This window comes from Rana temporaria, chromosome 7 (genome assembly GCF_905171775.1).
Source record: "Rana temporaria chromosome 7, aRanTem1.1, whole genome shotgun sequence".
NCBI classification, from domain to species: Eukaryota; Metazoa; Chordata; class Amphibia; order Anura; family Ranidae; genus Rana; species Rana temporaria.
In genome coordinates, this window is record NC_053495.1 from 97,305,464 (window position 1) to 97,327,815 (window position 22,352).

At 41.6% G+C, this 22,352-nt stretch overlaps 1 protein-coding gene across 3 annotated transcripts in view; it reads left to right on the plus strand.

Annotated features, from left to right (window-relative positions):
* Positions 1-22,352, plus strand: part of SELL (selectin L) — a 195,627-nt gene that overhangs the window by 159,034 nt on the left and 14,241 nt on the right. For all 3 annotated transcript variants that reach the window (XM_040359713.1, XM_040359715.1, XM_040359714.1), the window contains one exon: positions 17,394-17,522. In XM_040359713.1, the coding sequence (XP_040215647.1) occupies positions 17,394-17,522 (129 nt within the window). The remainder of the gene's footprint in view (positions 1-17,393; positions 17,523-22,352) is intronic.

The following is a 22,352-nucleotide window of genomic DNA, read 5'->3' on the forward strand; positions in this document are numbered from 1 at the left end:
TAATTTTTGCTATGTACATGCTATGTGTTGGAAATATCTTATAAATGGACAACTCTGTGTAAAAAAAATGAGTTTTATTTTTTTTTCCACGTTTTCCCAAAACTTCTGGAAAAAAAATAACCGCTCAAAAGACTCATTATGCCTCATAGATTATACGTTGGGGTGTCTGCTTTCCAAAATGGTGTCATTTGTTGGGCAATTCCATTGTCCTGGTGCTCCAGGGCCTTCAAAAGTGTAATAGGTGGTTGAGAAATGAGATGTGCAATTTATGCTCGTAGATCGCCTGATGGTGCTACTTCAATGTTGGGCCTTTGTATGGGGCCAGGCTGTGTAAAAGTCCCACACATTTGGTATCCCCATACTCAGGAGGAGTTGCAGAATGTATTTTGGGGTGTCATTTTTGCTATGCATATGCTATGTGTTCGAAATATCTTTATAAATAGACAACTTTGTGTAAATAAAATGCGTTTTCATTTTTTTTGCACATTTTCCCAAAACTTCTGGAAAAAAATAACCGCTCAAAAGACTCATTATGCCTCCTAGATTATACGTTGGGGTGTCTGCTTTCCAAAATGGGGTAATTTTGTGGGCAATTCCATTGTCCTGGTGCTCCAGGGCCTTCAAAAGTGTAATAGGTGGTTGAGAAATGAGATGTGCAATTTATGCTCGTAGATCGCCTGATGGCGCTACTTCAATGTTGGGCCTTTGTATGTGGCCAGGCTGTGTAAAAGTCCCACACATTTGATATCCCCATACTCAGGAGGAACAGCAGAATGTATTTTGGGGTGTAATTTGTTGTATGCATATGCTCTGTGAGAGAAATAGCCAGTTAATATGTCAATTTTGTAAAAAAAAAAAAAAAAAAAAAAAAAATTCTTCATTTTGCAAAGAATTGTGGGAAAAAATTACAACTTAAAAAAAATCGCCATGCTACTTATTTAATACCTTGGAATGTCTACTTTCTAAAATGGGGTAATTTGGGGGGTATTTGTACTTTTCTGACTTGTTAGTATCTCAAGAAATTAGATAGGCCGTCAGTACTTCAAGTGTGATCAGATTGATCATTTTTCAGGGATTGGCACCATAGTTTGTAGACTCTATAACTTTCACAAAGACCAAATAATATACACCAATTTGGGTTATTTTTACCAAAGATATGTAGCAGTATAAATTTTGGCCAAAATGTATGAAGAAAAATTACTAATTTGCTAAATTTTATGACAAAAACAAAGAAAAAGGCAATTTTTCACAAAATTTACGGTCTTTTTTTGTTTATAGCGCAAAAAATAAAAAACCCACGAGTGATTAAATACCACCAAAAGAAAGCTCTATTTGTGTGAAAAAAAGGACGCAATTTTCATTTGGGTACAATGCTGCATGACTGAGTAATTGTCATTCAAAGTGTGAGAGCACCGAAAGCTGAAAATTGGTCTGGGTAAGAAGGGGGTTTAGAAGCACTGTATTGAAGTGGTTAATAACCCATTTTGGGCTTCACACAGAGCTGAGGTGATCCAGTGTATACTTTGTTGGCTTACATGTTTAAAAGTAGACCAAAGCTACAAGATTTGTCAGGATCTTTGTGAATGCCTTCAATCCTGTGTTTTGCCCTGAGGGGTTTTTCTAAACATCAATAGTCCCAGAAATTGTATAAAGTGAATCATATTCCTCTTTCAGGCCTATAAGCTATAAAAATCCTGTTTCCATTTTCTTCATTCTCGTAGGGCGTCATGAAGCAAGAAGGGAGCAAGAAGTCCAGCAAGCCACACCCCCGAGGGATGGTGATGATGCGCAGCCTGCCACCACATCAGGTAAAGTAACATATAACTAACCCAGCTTCAGGTAATGTAGATGTAGGCCTGCCTAATTTTAAAAAATTGTTTTGTCCCACATTTCAGGATCAGGTGGTGGCTTGGACAGGCATACTAAACAGATGCTGATCTCCGAAATATGGGCCTGCAGAGAAGAGGTGGAGGAGATACATCTGGCCAACAGAAAAATAAACGAAAGAGCAAGGAGGGTGGAAACTAAATTAAAAAATTTATTGGATGTTTTGGGGAGAGTCTGAATCTGAAAAAAATACCAAAAAAAATTTTAAATACCAGATTTTGATGTTTATTTAATTAAAAAAAAAAAAAAAATAATAAAACCAGATTTTATACTTTATTTAATAAAAAAAAAACAAAAAAAATAATAAAACCAGATTTTCTACTTTATTTAATAAAAAAAAAACCAAAAAAATAATATAACCAGATTTTATACTTTAATAAAAAAAAAACCAAAAAAATAATAAAACCAGATTTTCTACTTTATTTAATAAAAAAAAAAAAAAAAAATAATAAAACCAGATTTTCTACTTTATTTAATAAAAAAAAACCAAAAAAATAATATAACCAGATTTTATACTTTAATAAAAAAAAAAAAAAAAAAAATAATATAACCAGATTTTAATGTTTATTAAGAAAAAAAACCAAAAAAATTACAAAAATGATTGTATATTGTATGAGAAAAAAAACCAAAAAAATTACAAAAATGATTGTATATTGTATGAGAAAAATGACCAACAAAAATACAAAAATGATTGTATATTGTATGAGAAAAATCACCCACAAAAATACAAAAATGATTGTATATTGTATGAGAAAAATGACCAACAAAAATACAAAAATGATTGTATATTGTATGAGAAAAATCACCCACAAAAATACAAAAATGATTGTATATTGTATGAGAAAAATGACCAACAAAAATACAAAAATGATTGTATATTGTATGAGAAAAATCACCCACAAAAAAACAAAAATGATTGTATATTGTATGAGAAAAATGACCAACAAAAATACAAAAATGATTGTATATTGTATGAGAAAAATCACCCACAAAAATACAAAAATGATTGTATATTGTATGAGAAAATATACCAAAAATTTTTGTAGGGTATTTATGAAAAAATAAAAATAAAAAAATTAAGAAAATAAAGAGCTTTTGAACATCAAAAAAGTGTGTGGTGTTTTTCCTAAAATACGTAAAATTTTCTATGTGTTTGGTTTGGGGGGTCACCTGGGAAATGTTTGCTAGTTGATAATGAAAATACACTTAGTTACACTTAGTAAAGAACTCCAAACAACACAAGCAAGACATAACAAGTTTAGAAAAAAGATTATGATTTATTTTTTTGAAAGCTACAATTAGGGCAAATTTGATTGAGATGGTATTGCCCCCCTACCCATGAAATAGTCCATGTATTTGTCCCGGACTTCACGGGCACTCTGGGGGGGCAGTCCTGTGTGGCCAGCTTCAAGGCCCGCCAAAGTTTCTGCAGGGGTCAAATGTTGTGCCTCGGGCCCAACCAGGGCCATATAATTTGGAGATTGTCTCCTTAAAAAATTGTGGAGAATGCAGCAGGCAAAAATAATAGTATTCCACTTATATTCCGCCATGTGGAGAGAGGTGAGGAAAAGGCGGAACCGGCTGGCCATGATGCCGAAAGCGTTCTCAACCACTCTACGTGCTCGGCCCAGCCGGAAATTAAAGACACTCCTCTCTGGGGTGAGGGTGCGCTGAGGGAATGGCCTCATAAGATGGGGTCCCAGGGCAAACGCTTCATCAGCCAGGAAAACAAATGGCAGGCCTTCTACATTCTGGTCATCCGGTGGCAATGACAGATCATCATCCTGAAGGCGAAGCGCAAACTCCGTCTGCCTGAAGGCTCCCCCATCCGATACCCGTCCATTCATCCCGACATCCACAAAAAGGAATTCATACTGTGCTGACACCACCGCCATCAGCACAATACTGTTGAACCCCTTATAATTAAAGAACTGGGATCCTGAACGGGGTGGAGGCACGATGCGGACGTGCTTCCCGTCGATGGCTCCCCCGCAGTTGGGGAAGTTCCATCGGGTCTGGAAGTCCAAAGCCACAGACTGCCACTCCTGTGGTGTGGACGGAAGCTGGGGAAGAAAAAAAGAAAAAATTAGCCACATAACCTTGCAAGCAGATTATACAAAGACATTATAAGCATTATAACATTTCTGGGAACTAGCATATTATATCTAAATATATTTAGCCAATTAACACATTAAACACCCCCTCTGATGGGCCAGTGCCCAAGTTTGGGGGAGGGCTAGATGAGTTTGGGAGTACTAAAAAAAAATAATTTTGATTATTGGTGAACATAGACTTTACAACACATTTTGGAGGGGAGGGCTAGATGAGTTTGGGAGTACTAAAAAAAAATAATTATGATTATTGGTGAACATAGACTTTACAACACATTTTGGAGGGGAGGGCTAGATGAGTTTGGGAGTACTAAAAAAAAATAATTTTGATTATTGGTGAACATAGACTTTACAACACATTTTGGAGGGGAGGGCTAGATGAGTTTGAGTCCTAAAATTAAAATAAAAAAAAATTAAATATTGGTGAACATAGACTTTACAACACATTTTGGAGGGGAGGGGGGGGGACATTACAATGGATATAACACAATACATTGGGAAGTGACTAGACTAGGTAGGTTGGGGCCCAGGATAGCATGCTGGGGAGGTAAGTGATGGGAAATATGCATGTAGGCCAAAAAAGGGGCATCAAAGTTTACATCATGCATGGGGGCAAAGGGGACATTCACAGCATATTCCAGACATGGTAATTAGGGAAGGAGGAGATAACTACAAGACATTAGCATACATTATAGACATAAAATGTGAGATTAAAGGAGAAAACTTACCCTCATATATTCCTCCTGCAGAACCTGGATGATGGCAGAGCAGGTGTCAGGAATGATGAGGCCCAGAGCCTGGGGGGAGATGCCCGTCGAGAACTTTAAGTCCTGAAGGCTTCTCCCAGTTGCCAGATAACGGAGGGTGGCAACTAGCCTCTGCTCAGCACTGATGGCTTCCCGCATAACGGTGTCCTGCCTGGTAATATAGGGGGACACCAAAGCCAACAGGTGCTGAAAGACGGGATCAGACATCCTCAGGAAATTCCTGTAATCAACAGGATTATTTTCCTGAAGCTCCCGCAGCAAAGGCATGTGAGAGAATTGGTTCCTACGGAGCAACCAATTCTTGGTCCATGAACGTGTCCTCCTCCTGTTCATGAACTCCTCATCGTCTAGGTCATAAACAAACAGACCTATAGACAGAAGATGCTTAGCACGAAGTCGGCGACGACTAGGTGCCTGCAACATGGCTACAAGGCTAGTTACGAACGACAAATCAGAATTGCACTAAACAGACCGCAGTGAAGAACAGCAAGACCTATGAAGAACGACCCTGACAATGAAAAACGCGGGGACAGGACCGCAATGTAAAACAATACGACCTGACCGCACGTCTCGATTGCCTAGATACGACCCACACAAGTACAAACTGAACGGCAGAGATCAATCTGAAAGCACAAAGACTGAAAAGCACGAATCGTCACTCACCAAACTTTTACTAACACGCGTAAACACGGAATCAGCAAAAGGAGCCCCAAGGGTGGCGCCAACAAAATCAAACCTCCCCTTTATAGTCGCGTCATACGTCGTGAGCGTCATCGCGCCGGAGAACGACCAGATTTTGGTATGTTACGTGTGTACGCAAAGCAAGCCTGCCGAGCTTCTCGACAAGTTCAACAAGAAACTCGACGAGCAACTCGACGGGCTTGGCACGTCGAGTTTCTCTGTCGTGTGTACGAGGCCTCAGACTATCACAAAGTAGGATCAAAGTAGTATCCTGTTCATGAAAGTAGGATGGATGTAGGACCAATGTAGGATCAATGTAGGACCAATGTAGGACCAATGTAGGATCAGTGTAGGACCAATGTAGCAGAGCAAAGTAGGATGAAAGTAGTGTAGTAGTGTGAACCCAGCCTAAAGCAACATTTTTTTTTTTTCTGTCATTTAAAAAAAAAATTTTGCATTTAAGCCTAAATATGAGATCTGAGGTCTTTTTGACCCCAGATCTCATATTTAAGAGGACCTGTCATGCTTTTTTCTATTACAAGGGATGTTTACATTCCTTTTAATAGGAATAAAAGTGATATCTTTTTTTTTTTATTTCAGTGTAAAAAATTATAAAAATAAATAAAAATAAATAAGAAAACAACATTTTTTATTTTAAAAACGCCCCGTCCCGACGAGCTCGCGCGCAGAAGCGAACGCATATGCGAGTAGCGCCCGCATATGAAAATGGTGTTCAAACCACACAAGTGAGGTATCGCCGCGATCGTTAGAGCGAGAGCAATAATTCTAGCCCTAGACCTACTCTGTAGCTCAAAAATTGCAACCTGTAGAATTTTTTAAACGTCGCCTATCGAGATTTTTAAGGGTAAAAGTTTGACGCCATGCCACGAGCGGGCGCAATTTTTAAGCATGTCATGCTGGGTATCATTTTACTCGGCGTAACATTATCTTTCACAATATATAAAAAAATTGGGCAAAAATCATTGTTGTCTTATTTTTTAATTCAAAAAAGTGATTTTTTCCCAAAAAAAGTGCGCTTGTAAGACCGCTGCGCAAATACGGTGTGACAAAAAGTATTGCAATGACTGCCATTTTATTCCCTAGGATGTCTGCTAAAAAAATATATATAATGTTTGGGGGTTCTGATTAATTTTCTAGCAAAAAAATTGAGATTTTCACATGAAGGAGAGAAGTGCCAGAATAGGCCCGGTGGGCAAGTGGTTAATGCAGTATATTTCAGTTTGTTGGTGCATGTTTACTGCCTGTATATTGCAGTGCGTTAGTGAATGTTTAATGCAGTATATTTCAGTGTGCTATTGTACATTTACCACAGTATATTGCAGTGCATTGGTGCATGTTTAATGCAGTATATTTCCACAAATGGGCACTGACTGGCAACATGGGCACAACATAAAAAAAGTGATGCCCAGCAATGTCACCATCAGTATCAGTGACACCCCTCATTGTCCGTCAGTGCCCACCAGTGCCCATCTGTGCCACCTATCAGTGCCGCCTATGAGTGCCCATCAGTGCCGCCTATGAGTACCCATCAGTGCCACATACCAGCGCTGCCTATCAGTGCTCATCAGTGCCGCCTATCAGTGACCATCAGTGCCGTATATCAGTGCCACCTCATTGGTGCCCATCAGTGCCGCCTTATCAGTGCAGCCATATCAGTGCCCATAATTGAAGAAGAAAACTTACTTACAAAAAAAATAAATCGTTCTTTTTTTAGTTGTTGCGCAAAAAAAAAAAGTTGCAGAGGTGATCAAATACCACCAAAAGAACGCTCTATTTCTGTGAACAAAATTATAAAAAAAATCATTTGGGTACAGTGTAGCATGACCGCACAATTGTCATTCAAATTGCGACAGCGCTGAAAGCTGAAAATTGGCTTGGGCAGAAAGGTGCGTAAGTGCCTGGTATTGAAGTGGTTAGATATATTATTGATTCTGTAGTCTGTAGAGGAAGAGTGTTATAGAACATTTTTGCAGTGGAAGAGGACTCCAGTGCAGTGCTGGAAAATAATGGTGGGCACACAAAATATTGACACTTTGGGCCCAATTTGGAAATCTTCACTTAGGGGTGTACTCACTTTTGTTGCCAGTGGTTTAGACATTAATGGCTGTGTGTTGAGTAATTTTGAGGGGTCAGCAAATTTACACTGTTATACAAGCTATACACTCACTACTTTACATTGTAGCAAAGTGTCATTTCTTCATTGTTGTCACATGAAAAGGTATAATAAAATATTTACAAACATGTGAGGGGTGTACTCACTTTTGTGAGATACTGTATATATACTTAAATAATTTTTTTCTACTACTAATGATGCTGATCAGCGACTTATAATGGGACTGCAATAGTGCAGCGGGCAATCTTACACTAATTGACACTGGGGGAGGAGGGACTGACTAAATGCTACTGACATCACCAGTGACACTAATACAGTGATCCGTGATAATATTATACACTGTCACTGTGCTAATGACTCTGGCTGGGAAGGGGTTAACATCTAGGGTGATGAAGTGGTAAAATATGTGCCTTATGTGTAAAGTGTGCTGCTTTTACTAATAAATCTCTACAGTAAGTTTCTCATCCCAGCTTTGTTCTCTCTGTACGAAGTTCTTTGTTGATTGTCAACACAGAGCTCTGGGCTGTAATTGTACAAGGCGAATCAGCAGGTCCCATTCATGAATGATTTTCCAGGACTTGCTGACAGGCTCCCACTGTGTACAATCACAGTGTGTGCCTGCTGGGGGGCACGCATGTGCGCACCCTAAACCTGGGAGTCAGCAGCAACATATGGGTTCTTCGCTTTACCTATGCCAGCCACCCGTCCGAAGTACATTGTGTGTGGGCAGGTGGGCAGGAAGTGGTTAACCCAAATGGGCCGTACAGACGACCGAACATGTCTGCTGAAACTGGTCCGCGGACCAGTTTCAGCAGACATGTTCGGTCGTGTGTAGGCCCGAGCGTGCAGCATTCCAGCAAACATTTGCCCGCCGGGCCTTTTCCCAGCGGGCAAATATTTCTGGACTTGTTTTAAAACAGCCCGCTGGAATCCTGCCCGCTCGGACATGTTCGGTCGTCTTGATGAGGACTCATTACTTAAATTCTCAGGGTTATCCATACTACCGGATGATTTCAAAAAGCTAAAGTGAGAAAATGTAATCTATGAACAGAATAAAAACAGACCACATGCTCACCTTCCAATGTTTCAACGGCCAAGAGCCTGGCTGCCGTCTGAGCAGTTGCCTTTATTTTTAGCACACAAGCACAAAATGCATTTTCATTGGTTCACAATTAAACAGAAACACCCACCAATCCTCAATACCACCCACTGATTACTCCCATTCAGTCTCTTTTTACACTATTCAAAGTTCCTCTGAGTGTGTAGAAGGGGAAGTCAAAGTCCATATTTGGGCATGCTGCCCACATCATCCAGTGTAGAAAAAAAGTTCATTCAGCTCTGCACATTTTCCTTCCAAGCAGTCTGAGTGAGAAGGAGGGGGATGGGAAGGCTTTTCCTGTTACAACTGAGGAATCCAGGAGGGAGGGTTACATCTGTTTTTAATAACATATCTTTGTATGGTCAACCTTAAGTTCCAAGATGTACTTATAACTTTAAAACACCTATCTCTTCATTTCATTCCTGATATGACAAAATCTTCATCAAGGAAAATAAGCAATATACTAAAGAAATATTACCGAAATACACTTTAATATTTCTAATCATAACATAAAATTTTCATTTTAGTTTCACGTCTATCACAGTCTGTACAGACCTACCGTACATGTCCGAGTGCCCGCCATCCCTCGCATGCGTGGAAGCATTTAACTGGCAGGGCCGCCCACGTCGCCGCGTCATTGTCGCGGCGACGGCGCGGAGACGCCCCGGGTATTGTTTAAGCGCGGATTTCTGTACGATGGTTAGTACAGCTATCGTACAGAAATGTACGGTGGAAGCGGTCCGGCGGACCGGTTTCATCGTACATGTTTGCCCGTGTGTACGCGGCCAAACACACTGAGGGTTAAGACATCCTAACAGTAAGGGGCTCAGACATGGTGTAGAGTTTTCCTAAACTCAGACAACAAAGTGATAGGATGGCAATGGAGATAGTAAAGGAGGATGAAGAGATAAACTTTCGATTTAAACTATATTTCTAATTTTGCAGCCAAATAGGGATAACATGTAATGTATATTTGTAAAGTTAAAAAATTGCAGCTTACCTTTTTTCGATGCCCTATTCTGGATTCTTCAGAAATAAAAAAAATCATAGCGGTTCTGTTTACAGGAGCTGGGCTACTGTGTTTGCCATAATTAATCCTATATGTACTGTACAGGTAGTTCTTCATTTTCAATTTAACTGGATTAAAGCACTGTCTGTCCTAACAAAGAGCTATGCTAACCATGGATGGAACAGCTTTTTTCAATCAGCCAAGGGGCTGGTAGAAAAAACAACTGGAAGGATTCCCTCATTCACACAGGGCGAATGGGGAAAATCCACCCCCCCCCCCCCCCCCCCCGAACAGGAGGCTTCTCCTCCGTGATCAGGAAGAAGGAAAAAATCCCATAGGTGGACTGAAATTTGTCCAGTCCCTGCTGAACTGCACAAATTTTGATCCATCTATGGCCAGCTTTAGAGGTGTAGAGGCTAACCTTCTTGTATTGTTAATGAGGACAGGCTCCCTCTAACATTGCAGTCAGCCATGACACCTCTTGAGAAACATCTAAGGCCTTGTACACACGACCGAACCAGTTTCCGCAGACATGTCCGACCGTGTGTAGGACCTAGCGGACAGTTTTCCGGCCTAGCGGACAGGTTTCCAGCAGGCAAAAGTTTCTTAGCATGCTAAGAAACTTGTCCGCTGGAAACATGTCCGTCGAGCATGTCCGATGGTTAGTACGACTCATCGGACATGTCCGCTGGTTATGACGTATAACCAGCGGCCCGAAATCCCGCGCATGCGTCGAATGCATTGGACGCATGCGTGGAAGCGTTGAACTTCCGTGTTAGAGAACGTCGGTGTCTTCTACGTCACCGCGTTCTCTGTCCGCGGGGATTTTGGTCTGATGTTGTGTACACACATCAGACCAAAAACTCCCAGCAGACATGTCCGATGAAAACGGTCCGCGGACCGTTTTCATCGGACATGTCTGCTCGTGTGTTTAAGGCCTAAAAGGTAAGAAATATTTTTAAATAAAAAATTTCAGGCATGCTGTGTGAATGATAACGCATAACAAACATATAGTAGGATTTTCACAAATTTGACTGCAAAAGTGGAAAAAAAAGTTGGTTTTCCTGACGGGATTCCTGGCAAGCTTGTCTTGCAAAGCGGTGCATACAGACGGCCATTCAAAAGAACCGCCATTCTTTTGAATGGCAAGAACACAGTGACGTCATCGACTACGATGAGCCGGCGCTCGTCACATTCGATGCCGTCACCGCCATCTTGCTACACCCCACACTAAGCTTGTATGCTACCGCGCATGCGTCAAACTTTTATCGAGCATGCACGGGTTTACCTGGGACAGGTAAGCATACAGACGATTGGTTTTCTCGGCAGGAAACACTCTGCCGGGAATCCCGGCGAGAAAATAAAGAGCAGGGTTCTCTATTTTCTTGTCGGGATTCTCGGCTGTTTTCCTGAGGTGGAAAACCGCTTAGAGAGCATACACACAGCTGGGATTCCCGGCCAAATGCTCTCCTGGCAATTTTCCTGCCAGGAAAACCGGTCGTGTATACGAGGCTTTAAGGTTATGATAGTTGCCCAGTTCTGTAATACTATATGCTTTATATCAGTCTTATGTTGTTTTGTACATGTATTTGCTATGGTATTTACTGTACTAATGAAGTAAAATAATAGTCCAGCACTCATTGCATCCACCATCTAATAAATAGGTAGGTTGCTGCATCACCCTGTAACCTCTATTTAAAAAACTATGGTATAGATTGTGATGTCATAATTGTGTTAATTGTAATTAACTGTATGCATTTTCATGGTCTTGTTTCATAAACACAGTTAACAATACAATAAGCAGTATTAGTCAGTACATTCAGGATATAACTGTAAATGAATACTTCAGAACTCAAACCTTAAAAGGTAATTTACGGAGCAAACAATTTCTGTGGACTTTCAGTTACTAAACATCTTATAGGAACATCTGTATCCTGCTTCCTGATTGTAAACGCATTACTATAGCTAATTACTGATAATGAAATTTCCTAAACTTCCTAAGTGAACATAACATTTTCATTTTCCTTTCTAAAGAATTTATGATGATAACAAAAAATATTTCTAATTACTTCCAGAGAAAAACATTTTTATAGTTTTAAATATCCTCTTCAGATATGTTCCCTGGATCAAAATGAATAGTCTTGGCAGTAAACCAAAACAATTCTACAAGCTTTTCAATTGACACAATTCTGTGTAAGATATATTTAGCATATAGGGAATTGTTTTACTATTTCCGCTCTCACACTATTACCTATATGCTGTGTGGATCAAAGCAAGCCTGTGTAGCGCTACCCCCGAAGGAGCCGCTGGTTGATTTGGGATCGGCCTGCTAAGTTACCCTGGCAGTGTCTAGGGGTGTAACTGTGAGAATAAACAACAGTGAGTGGAGGTCCAGACATCCAATAAAGAATTTTCAATGCTTTATTGTCCAGGCCAAACACGGCCAACATCAACACAATTTGGGAAGGTCAATGTTGATGAAGGAAGAAAAGAGAACCATGCGGTATCAGGCCTGGATATAGAACCGAGCAATACACTGCTCTGCATCGAACCAACTTTGTAACACGTCACCACTCTGCTTGGAGTGGGTGAAGTGCCCCCAGACAGACCCCTATGATAGACCTGGCAGCCGGAGCGTCACTCTGGATAATACTGGGAGGAACAGGTCTCTCACACAGACCTGTCTCTAGGGCCCCTGCCACAGGCCAATTTCAATAGAGGACCTGGGTGAATAAGGAAAGAGAATCCTCCCAGTAGACTTTTCTATAAATGGTCCCCGGATGACAGCAAGCATACCTGTCAGTGGACTGGACACCTGATCCCAGGCTGGGATTCCCTCAATAGGCCTCGGAACCCAGCGGAACGCTGAGGTCCCTTCTCTCATCAGGATGAGGTTCGCTGCAAAGTTTAGCTCTGGCCAGGTGGGCCGCGCCGGTGGGGTCCATGGATGCGCGTACCCTGAAGGTGGGTACCGCACCTGAATGGGGACCCCGCGAAGAGATCCTCAACACATGACCTCTGTCACAGATATACCCTCCCCCAGCATGCCCTGCGAGGGAAAACATCCTCTAATTGGCTGCTGGGAGAAGATCTGCTCTGCTAGAACCCCTCTGGCGCCAGCTGCCGGCCAGGGGTGGCATTGCACTCCCTGACCACAGACTGACCCAGTGGATATTTCCAGAATGACAGAGGTCCCAAATTTGAACAAACACTGAACGGGAGCAAGGTAACTCTCCCTTCCCCACAAAATTTAGGTGTAGTGCCCATGCTGAAAGCAAGGGGGCGCTACACCTGTTTTTTTTTTTTAACAGTAAAAAAGCAAGCCTGTTTAATTGTCAATAAGTGTGAAATTACTTTTGGTGGAAAAAAAATCACTCAGTTCAGTTGCCAGAGGTATCAGCCAATCCCGGACGAGCCCCAACGTGTAGCACTACCCCCGAAGGAGCTGCTGGTTTGTTTTGTTACCTCTGTATCTCCGCTGTCTAGGGTATTGGATGAGAGCTGTAGTAAAGTCAATGTCCACAAGACAGGCGTCTTTTTGGTGCTTTTATTACCCAGCCGGGTAAAAACAATAAACAGTGGAAAGGTTAAGGGATAGCGAGATAGGAAACAGCAAATTCAGGTGTAACTGTGTATGGAAACAGTCCTGCTTCCTACGACAACTTTACTTTGCCACTCTCGCCAGAGTGGGTATAGTGCATCTGGACAGGCCTCTCTCACCAGCCTGGCAGTCAGAGTGTCACTTGGATGAATAGGATTAAGTCTCTGCCACAGACCCTCCTGAAGATTGGAGACAATTCTGGTCCAAAATCCCTTTTAACTGGATTCAGCACCTGGTTCTCCTTCAATGAGCTTCCATCAAATCAGCAACTGATAGGCGACCTGCGTCCAGCCTCTCAGAACCAAAGTTGTCCTCTGACGAATGGACAGGCCTCTCCCGAAACACAAGCCTCATGCTCGGTATCCCTCAGACAGGTTCATCATCAGGCGGCTTCCTCCCATTGGATGGACAGCCCAGGACCATCTGGCAACTTTAGGGATCCAGTCGACTCACTGGATCCATCAAACAGATGAATGTGCTCTAGACCAACGTCCTGGAGCCAGGAACACACACGCACACAGCCCAGCCAGGAGGGCCACACACGGGGGTGGTGGGACAACTGCCCACCTCAGGGGCGGGAACACAGCGACCTCAACTAATGGCATCTGCCCTTAAATACCCCTCCCCAGCATGCACAGCGAGGTGGCCCAACCTCCTGATAGGCTACTGAGAAGAGATATTCAAACACACTTGATCCCACTGCTGCCACCTGTCGTCCAGGGGTGACGGGAGTCCCCAGACAAAAGGATAGCACACAGTACAGCCAAGCTAGTGCAGAGACCCCAAAATGTGCTATAAAAAAAAAAAAGCAAACACAACAAATGAAAATAAAATAAAAAGTGTTAAAAGAAGAAATAAAAAAATCAGTAGAAAAAATATTAGCTAAGGGAAGAAACAGATGAAAGAATTATTATTGCAGTTTGGAGTTAACGAAGAGTTAATAATGCCGTGTGCACTCGATCGGATTTCAGATGGAATAAAATCCGATGAAGCGGACTTTCATCAGTCTTGCCTACACACTATCAGACTAAATTCCGACCGTCTGAGCATGCGTGTTCCACACAGACGATCGGAATTTCCTATAGTTTTTTTTTTTCATCGGAAAAATTTAAAACATGTTCTATTTTTTACACCGATGGAAAAAAGTCTGATGGGGTCCACACACGATCCTTTTTTCCGATGAAAAAAGTCCATCAGACTTTTTTCATCTGAAAAAACGATCGTGTGTACACAGCATTAGGGGTTATATAGAATTACATTTTACACTCTGGTATCATACTCTGTCTGTCAAATGATGTCTTGCTTTCTCTGCATAACTAACTTTATTGTGTTTGGGCTTTTTCTTTTATTAGAGGAGAATAATTACAGAAATACTGTATGATGTTGGGTCCTTTTTAATAAATGTACCAGATGAGAAAGTCACACTTTCTCATCTACTTTACTCATTTACTTGTGTTTAAAACCAAAATCCGGAGAAAAGTTCCCTTGCGGTGGATCTTCTCTAGTGCTGCAAAGTGTTAGATTGGTCTTGGGGGGGGGGGGATAATAGAGAAAGCAACTATATTAACCTTATCCCTCACTCCCGGGCAGCTAATGCTCTCCTCCTCTCTTAGGCCTCGTACACACGACCGGATCTATCCGCTGGGATTGATCCGCGGATCAGTTCCAGCAGACAAATCCGGTCGTGTGTAGGCCCAAGCGGACATTTTTCGGCGGAGATTTCTCCAGCCGACGGATTTCCAGCGGATAAAAATTTCTTAGCATGCTAAGAAATTTATCCGCTGGTATCCAGTCCAGCGGACTGATCCGGTCGTCTGTACAGACTCACCGGATCAGTCCGTCTGCTCCCCTCCATCGCATGCGTCGTAATGATTCGACGCATGCGTGGAAGTAATTACCTTCCAGCGTCGCGCACGTCGCCGCGTCATCGTCGCGGCGACGGCTCGACACGTCACCGCGGATGTATTCCGCGCGGATTTCGATCTGATGGTGAGTACAGCCATCAGATCCAAATCCGCCAGATGATTTATCCGCTGGGAACGGTCCGGCGGACCGTTTCCAGCGGATATCCTCTGGTGTGTACGGGGCTTAAGACTCTTAGATATTCTGGTTTGTAGGCAAGACCTCATTGTCCTCACTTACAAGGCAGGACTGGTCTGGCATTGTCCTCATAGTAGTAATAAAGTCTGTATTTTGATATTTTCTACAGGTAAGCTTATAATAAAGCTTACCTGTAGGTTAAATAAATATTTTCTAAACATGCACAGTTAAGGAGATATTCTAGGAGACATCCGGTGCATGCGCTCTGAAGGAACGGCATTCCGTGCCGTTCCTTTAGTAGTCTATGCTGTAAACCATGACTCACTTGCGCATGCACGAGAGTGACGTCCTTATGGCTCAGCCATTTAAGTGGTCGCAGCCTGCGAACCCAGAGGGAAGACCAGATGAAGATGGAAGCTTTGTCTGCAGTGCCAGCGTGTAGCTGGAGGGATTTGTTTCAAGGTAAGTCTTTCATAAAGTGTTAGTATGAAATGTATACTAGCACATTATGTCTTTACCTTGCAGGGTTTGTTTGTTTTGGCTTTTTTTTTTATGAACCTTTACTACCACTTTAATAACATCAGAGTGCCTGTGAGCAACAGTGCTGCAAAGAGAAATGGCTTTGTGGGTCTGGTTGCGCTGCTGAGAAAAAGCCTGCAGGAGAGAGAAATAAGGTAAATATACTTGCTTTATGCTCCAGTGGGTGCGGTCACGGAGCTCACGACCGTGTCGCGAGCGAGCCCCACGGCTGGGCTTTTAAAGGGGACGTACCTGTACGTTCTTTTGCCCAGCCGTGCCGCTCTGCCGACGTATATCGTCGTTAGGCGGTCCTTAAGCGGTTACATTTGTTTGTTCACTGAAAGCAATCTGGTTTTATTACATAAATAAGATAAGATAGAATATGGTAATGCATGAATACAGAGCTCATTTCTCTTTGTGCCTCAGCAGGTGGCGTATCTTTTTTATCATTAAATACTTTACAGGCATATTTCTGTTACACATGTACTGATGGCCATCAGCCATAAAAGCTTGCGAGGTTCTCTAGGCTGATAAACAAGCTTTGTCTGTTGTTTTGATTGAGCTCCGAATGGTTCTGTGTAACGTGTTAATTATCTTACTGACACTTGCTTGCATCATGTCAACTCTGACATAACAATTAAATATATTTAAGTACATCTAAAAGCAAAACTGATTTTTTTAGAGCTATTAGATAGCATAAGGAATGGTTAACTTCAACAGTTATTATTATTATACAGGATTTATATAGCACCAACAGTTTGTGCAGCGCTTTACAATATGAGAGCAAACAGTATGGTTTCAATACAGGAGGAATCAGAGGGCCCTGATTGTTATGCCCTGTACACACGATCGCAATTTCCTTAAGGATAAACTTCGATGGATTTTTCCAACAAAATTCCGTTCAAGCTGTCTTGCATACACACTGTCACACTTAATTCCAACCGTCAAGAACGCGGTGACGTACAACACTACGACGAGCCAAGAAAAATGGAGTTCAATGCTTCCGAGCATGAGTCGACTTAATTCTGAGCATGCATGTTTTTTCTCCGTTGGAGTTCCATACAGACGAACGGAATTTCCGATAGGATTTTTTTCCGTCAGAAAATAAGAGAACATGTTCTCTTTCTAAGCCCGTCGGGTTTTCCAAAGGAAAAACTCTGATGGGGCACACACACGGTCGGAATATCCGATGGAAAAATTCAGTCAGACTTTTTTCATCGGAAATTCCGATCGCGTCTACAAGGCATAAGAGCTTACAATCTAGGTTTTTTTATGTACCTATACTTCCTGTCTTGTAGACACAACACTATCCAAAACTACAAAAATATTGGAGACATTCTTACAAACATGCACAAAACAATATGTTTTCACTGATGAATCATGAAACATGATAATTTTAAAATATACATTTTATTATTTTCTGATACCTAAAGTATATGTGAACCCCTACGAAAAGCAACCAATTAATCAAAATTAAAGGTAAAATATTTGTGTATATACTTTAAAAAAAAAAACATTAATTCTTTTTTTGGTTTATTCCCATAGAAAATTTGAACCTCCTGCATTCTCAGATCGATCATCAGAGACCAGTATTTATATTAGGTTTGGCAACTGCTGCCAGTGCTTTAACCCTTGCACTAGCTTTGTGGCTAATTCATCGACGATTTAAAAAAGGTAATTGTTTTTCAAAATGTACATGACTAAATTTCCAGGCAAAAATACTGCCAACAATCCTTATTCAATATAACATTGTCATTTTGAGAAGACCTGATATTGATATGTAATGAAAGTGAACATGAAGCCAACTTTTTAATTGGGTAGGATAGAGTTAAAACCTCTGTCAGTTATTTTGTGCAGTTTGTGTCCTGTTGGAAAGGTTTCCTTATATATAGAGATGCAAAGTTAAAGGAAATCTCTACTAGGTGAGGAAAGTTCCTTCTTTAGTCAGTTGTTACAGACAAAGGCAAAGCTAGTGGAAAGAAGATTTTGTCCCGGAAAAGCTGATTCCTGCATGCCAATTAGGTTAACCTTCATTTCCTGATGAGAACAACATTGAAGCAATTCAAGTATATGTTAAATATAATTTCTGGAGAAAGTTACAAAACCAAACAATTGCAATTTTCTTTATCTAGAGTTTATTCTACAATCTATATTAAAACTTTCATAGAACTTTGTCAACATACATACTGTAGAAAAAAAATATCAGAAAAGTATGTGGCCTTTTAGTGTGACCTGGGTAGATCCTATTGGTTCTACATGAGTCCATCTATTACAAGCCAGTGAAGTGGTCTGTGCTGGGATTTCCTGAGGTCTGCCGGGAAACCAACAACAGGATGCAGTAATAATATGGAAGGTGAAGGGAGGAACTTACTGTTGTCCCCACCTGTTTGCTGTTTTGGTCTGTTTATGCCTCAATGAGAACATAAGTTTGGGTGAACTAATCGATCTACACTTTTTGTTGACTTGCTCAGTGGTCATTAAATGATAACTGCACAGCAGACCTGCAAGTGTACATTCCAAGGAAGGAGGTGACCAAATAGATAACACGGCCCTAATAAGAAATATAATGGAATCGTGGAATGTTTTTGGTTTATCAGGGTAGATACCATTATTTGCTCCAGTGGGCAAATACTCACTGGGCCTAATCCTCAAAAACCTGGCGCAACGTAACTTTTTCCATTTAAGTTACACCGCCGCAAAATCTCTAACTAAGTGCCCGATCCACAAAGCACTTACCTAGAAATTTTGAGCGGTGTAACTTAAATCCAGCCAGGGCAAGGCGTTCCTCTTCTCCAGGGGGCGATTCCCATTTAAATGAGGCGCGCTCCCGCGCCGGCCGTACTGCGCAAGCTCGTGACATCATTTTCCCGACGTGCATAGCGCGAAATTACGTTACGTCGGGCTTTGTGGATTGCGACGAGACAATAAAGTTGCGTCGGGTAAAAAAAAAGATACGGCGCCAAAAAAAAAAAATTTAATTTAAAAAAAATCGCGTCGCGAGCAAGAAAGGTCTGTTTTTACAAGGTGTAAACAGTTTACACCTTGTAAAAGCAGCCCTAATTTTGCGTTTGCAAAATAAAACTTACGGAGAAAAAACTAAGCTGAAAAGCTTCGTGGATCTCCGTAAGTCCTAATGTGCATACCCGAGGCGGCATTTCGACGCGAAATGCCCCCAGCGGCGGATGCGGTAGTGCATCCTAAGATTCGACAGTGTAATTCAATTACACATGTCGGATCTTCGTCCTAACTATGGGAAACTGATTATGTGGATCAGTTCCATAGTTAGGACCAGGGATACGACAGAGTAACAGCAGTTACTCCGTCGTATCTCTTTTGAGGATTTGGCCCACTATGCCTAAAGATATACTTGAATTGAAAAAAAGAAATGTGAACTATTAGCACAATCAGTTTTGACTGGTAATGTAAAAATATACCTCACTATGTTGCTAGCTATAACACCACACAGTGATTCCACTTCAATAACACAAAACAAAATGATAATCCTAAAGGGGCAGCGCAACAAAATCAAAAATGTCCATAAATTAACCATGTGATCTCCCATGTTTTAAGAAGGTCAAGATTGTCTGTGCTCAAAAATGGCCGCTCACCTTTTGGTATGACCTCACTGCTAGACTGAGGTGATACTGGCATGTGGAAGTCATATAATAAGGTATATAGGACCACTCTCCTTCACTCTTGCTTGGCCAGTGAATGGTTGTGTATGCAAAGTATAAAAAGGACATCTTATTGTCCTAGCCAGACAGGAGCCAAGTGCTCAGATGCAGACTCTGCTTGGTGCCATCTGTCTGTATCAATCAGGGAATGAAATACCTTTATCCTTTAAAACCATGGAACTGCAAGTATCAGCCTGGCTGATCTTTGGGAATAGGAAACAGATATGTAGAAACTCCAGAAATATTATATTAACTCATGTTGGCCATTTTTTTTATATTTTTTTAAAAAATAGCTTGGTGCTGGCAAATGCAAATGCGAGTCAATTTAAATGTGATTTGACTCTTTTTGACTCTTAAAGTGAGAATTGCCGGCCTGGCTATTTAAAAAAAATAAAGCAAAAAATGTTGTGGGGTCCCCCCCAGTCCATACCAGGCCCTTTGGGTGCGGTGGGCAGCATTAGATGTATCTACTTTGGGGAACATTGTGTGTTTTTTTTTTTTTTTAAAGGAATTGTCAAAAACTCATTAACTGTCTTTAGTCACTTTTTACACATTTTTGGTGAATGGGTGGGGTACTATATACCCCATACTCATTCACATAGGGGGGCCGGCATCTGGGTGCCCCCTTGTCCAGATTCCGATAAACTTCCCGCCTGCAGACCCCTACAATCACAGCCCAGGGTTGTGGGGAAGATCCCCTTGTCCCCATCAACATGGGGGCAAGGTGCTTTGGGGTGGGGGGAGAGTCCCCTACCCCAAAACACCCCCCATGTTGAGTGGCATGCGGCCTGGGATGACTCAGGAGGGGGGAATTTTCTCATTGCGCCCCCCCTTTTCTGGCCAGGCAGGCTGCATGCTCAGATAAGGGTCTGGTATGGATTTTGGGAGGACCCTACGTCGTGTTTTTTTTTTTTTGGCCTTGTTTTGTTTACATTTCAGCTGTCAGTGGGAAAGCCAGCTGACAGCTGATGAGTCATCGGTTGTTAAGGATGGTCCCGGCTCACTGCTTAATGTGGTTGTAAACCCACAAACAAAAGAAAACCTGCAAGACAAAGGCATAATGAGCTAGTATGCATAGCATACTAGCTCATTATGAATTACTTGCCTTGGATCGAAGCCCCACAGCGGTCCTCATACCCCGATCCTGCCAGTGACATCGCTCCCAGAGTTACTTCCTGGTATAGCAGGTTCCGGCGCAGTAATTTGCAGTCAATTGCAGCCTGAAGTCTGGAACGCATTTACATTATCAGATGCTGGGTTTCATCCCTGGTGATGCTCTGCCAGGCCTCTACTGCAACTGTCTTCAGTTCCTGCTTGTTCTTGGGGCATTTTCCCTTCAGCTTTGTCTTGAGCAAGTGAAATGCATGCTCAATCAGGGTCAGGTGATTAACTTGGCCATTTCATAACATTCCACTTTTTTCCCTTAAACTCTCAGTATGCTTCAGGTCATTGTCCATCTGCACTGTAAAGTGCTGTCCAATGAGTTCTGAAGCATTTGGCTGAATATGAGCAGATAATAATATTGCCCAAAACACTTCAGAATTCATCCTGCTGCTTTTGTCAGCAGTCACATCATCAATAAATACAAGAGAACCAGTTCCATTGGCAGCTATACATGCCCACACCATGACACTACCACCACAATGCTTCACGGATGAGGTGGTATGCTTTGGATCATGAGCAGTTCCTTTCCTTCTCCATACTCTTCTCTTCCCATCACTCTGGTACAAGTTGATCTTGGTCTCATCCGTCCATAGGATTTTTGTTCCAGAACTGCAAAGGCTTTTTTAGATGTTGTTTGGCAAACTCTTATCTGGCCTTCCTGTTTTTTGAGGCTCACCAATGGTTTACATCTTGTGGTGAAACCTCTGTATTCACTCTGGTGAAGTCTTCTCTTGACTGTTGACTTTGACACACAAACACCTACCTTCTGGAGAGTGTTCTTGATCTGGCCAACTTTTGTGAAGGGTGTTTTCTTCACCAGGGAAAGAATTCTTCGGTCATCCACCACAGTTGTCTTCCAGGTATTTTGGTGTTGCTGAGCTCACCTGTCCTCTCTTTCTTTTTAAGGATGTTCCAAACAGTTGATTTGGCCACACCTAATGTTTTTGCTATCTCTCTGATGGGTTTGTTTTGTTTTTTTCAGCCTAATGATGGCTTTCTTCACTGATAGTGACAGCTCTTTGGCTCATATTGAGAGCTGAGAGCAACAGATTCCAAATGCAAATATCACACTTGAAATTAACTCTGGACCTTTTATCTGCTCCTTGTAAATGGGATAATGAGGGAATAACACACACCTGGCCATGGAACAGCTGAGCAGCCAATTGTCCCATTACTTTAGGTCCCTTAAAAAGTGGGAGGCACATATACAAACCATTGTAAATACCCTGTAAATACCCTCAAATTAAAGCTGAAAGTCTGCAGTTAAAGCACATCTTGTTCGTTTCATTTCAAATCCATATCCATTGTGGTAGTGTATAGAGCCAAAAAGATTAGAATTGTGTTGATGTCCCAATATTTATGGACCTGACTGTAAGTAGCCAAAAGAGTTCAAGACTCTCAGGAATTCCCAAATATCATCCATGCAGCCCAAGTAAATATACAATATTTCTGTCAAGTTTATCATATTCTGCAGCAACTAGGTGTTCAAGACACCTTAAAAAATGTTTTTGTCTGTAACCTGTTCAGCCAGAGAAAGGATATGAGATGTTTGTCAATGTCTAGGAAAAACTTATCTTGCCAAGAAAGTGATGTAACGTGTATTTTTCAATTACTTCTATTTATATATTGTTTGATTCATTATGGATTACGGTCTTACTAATTACCT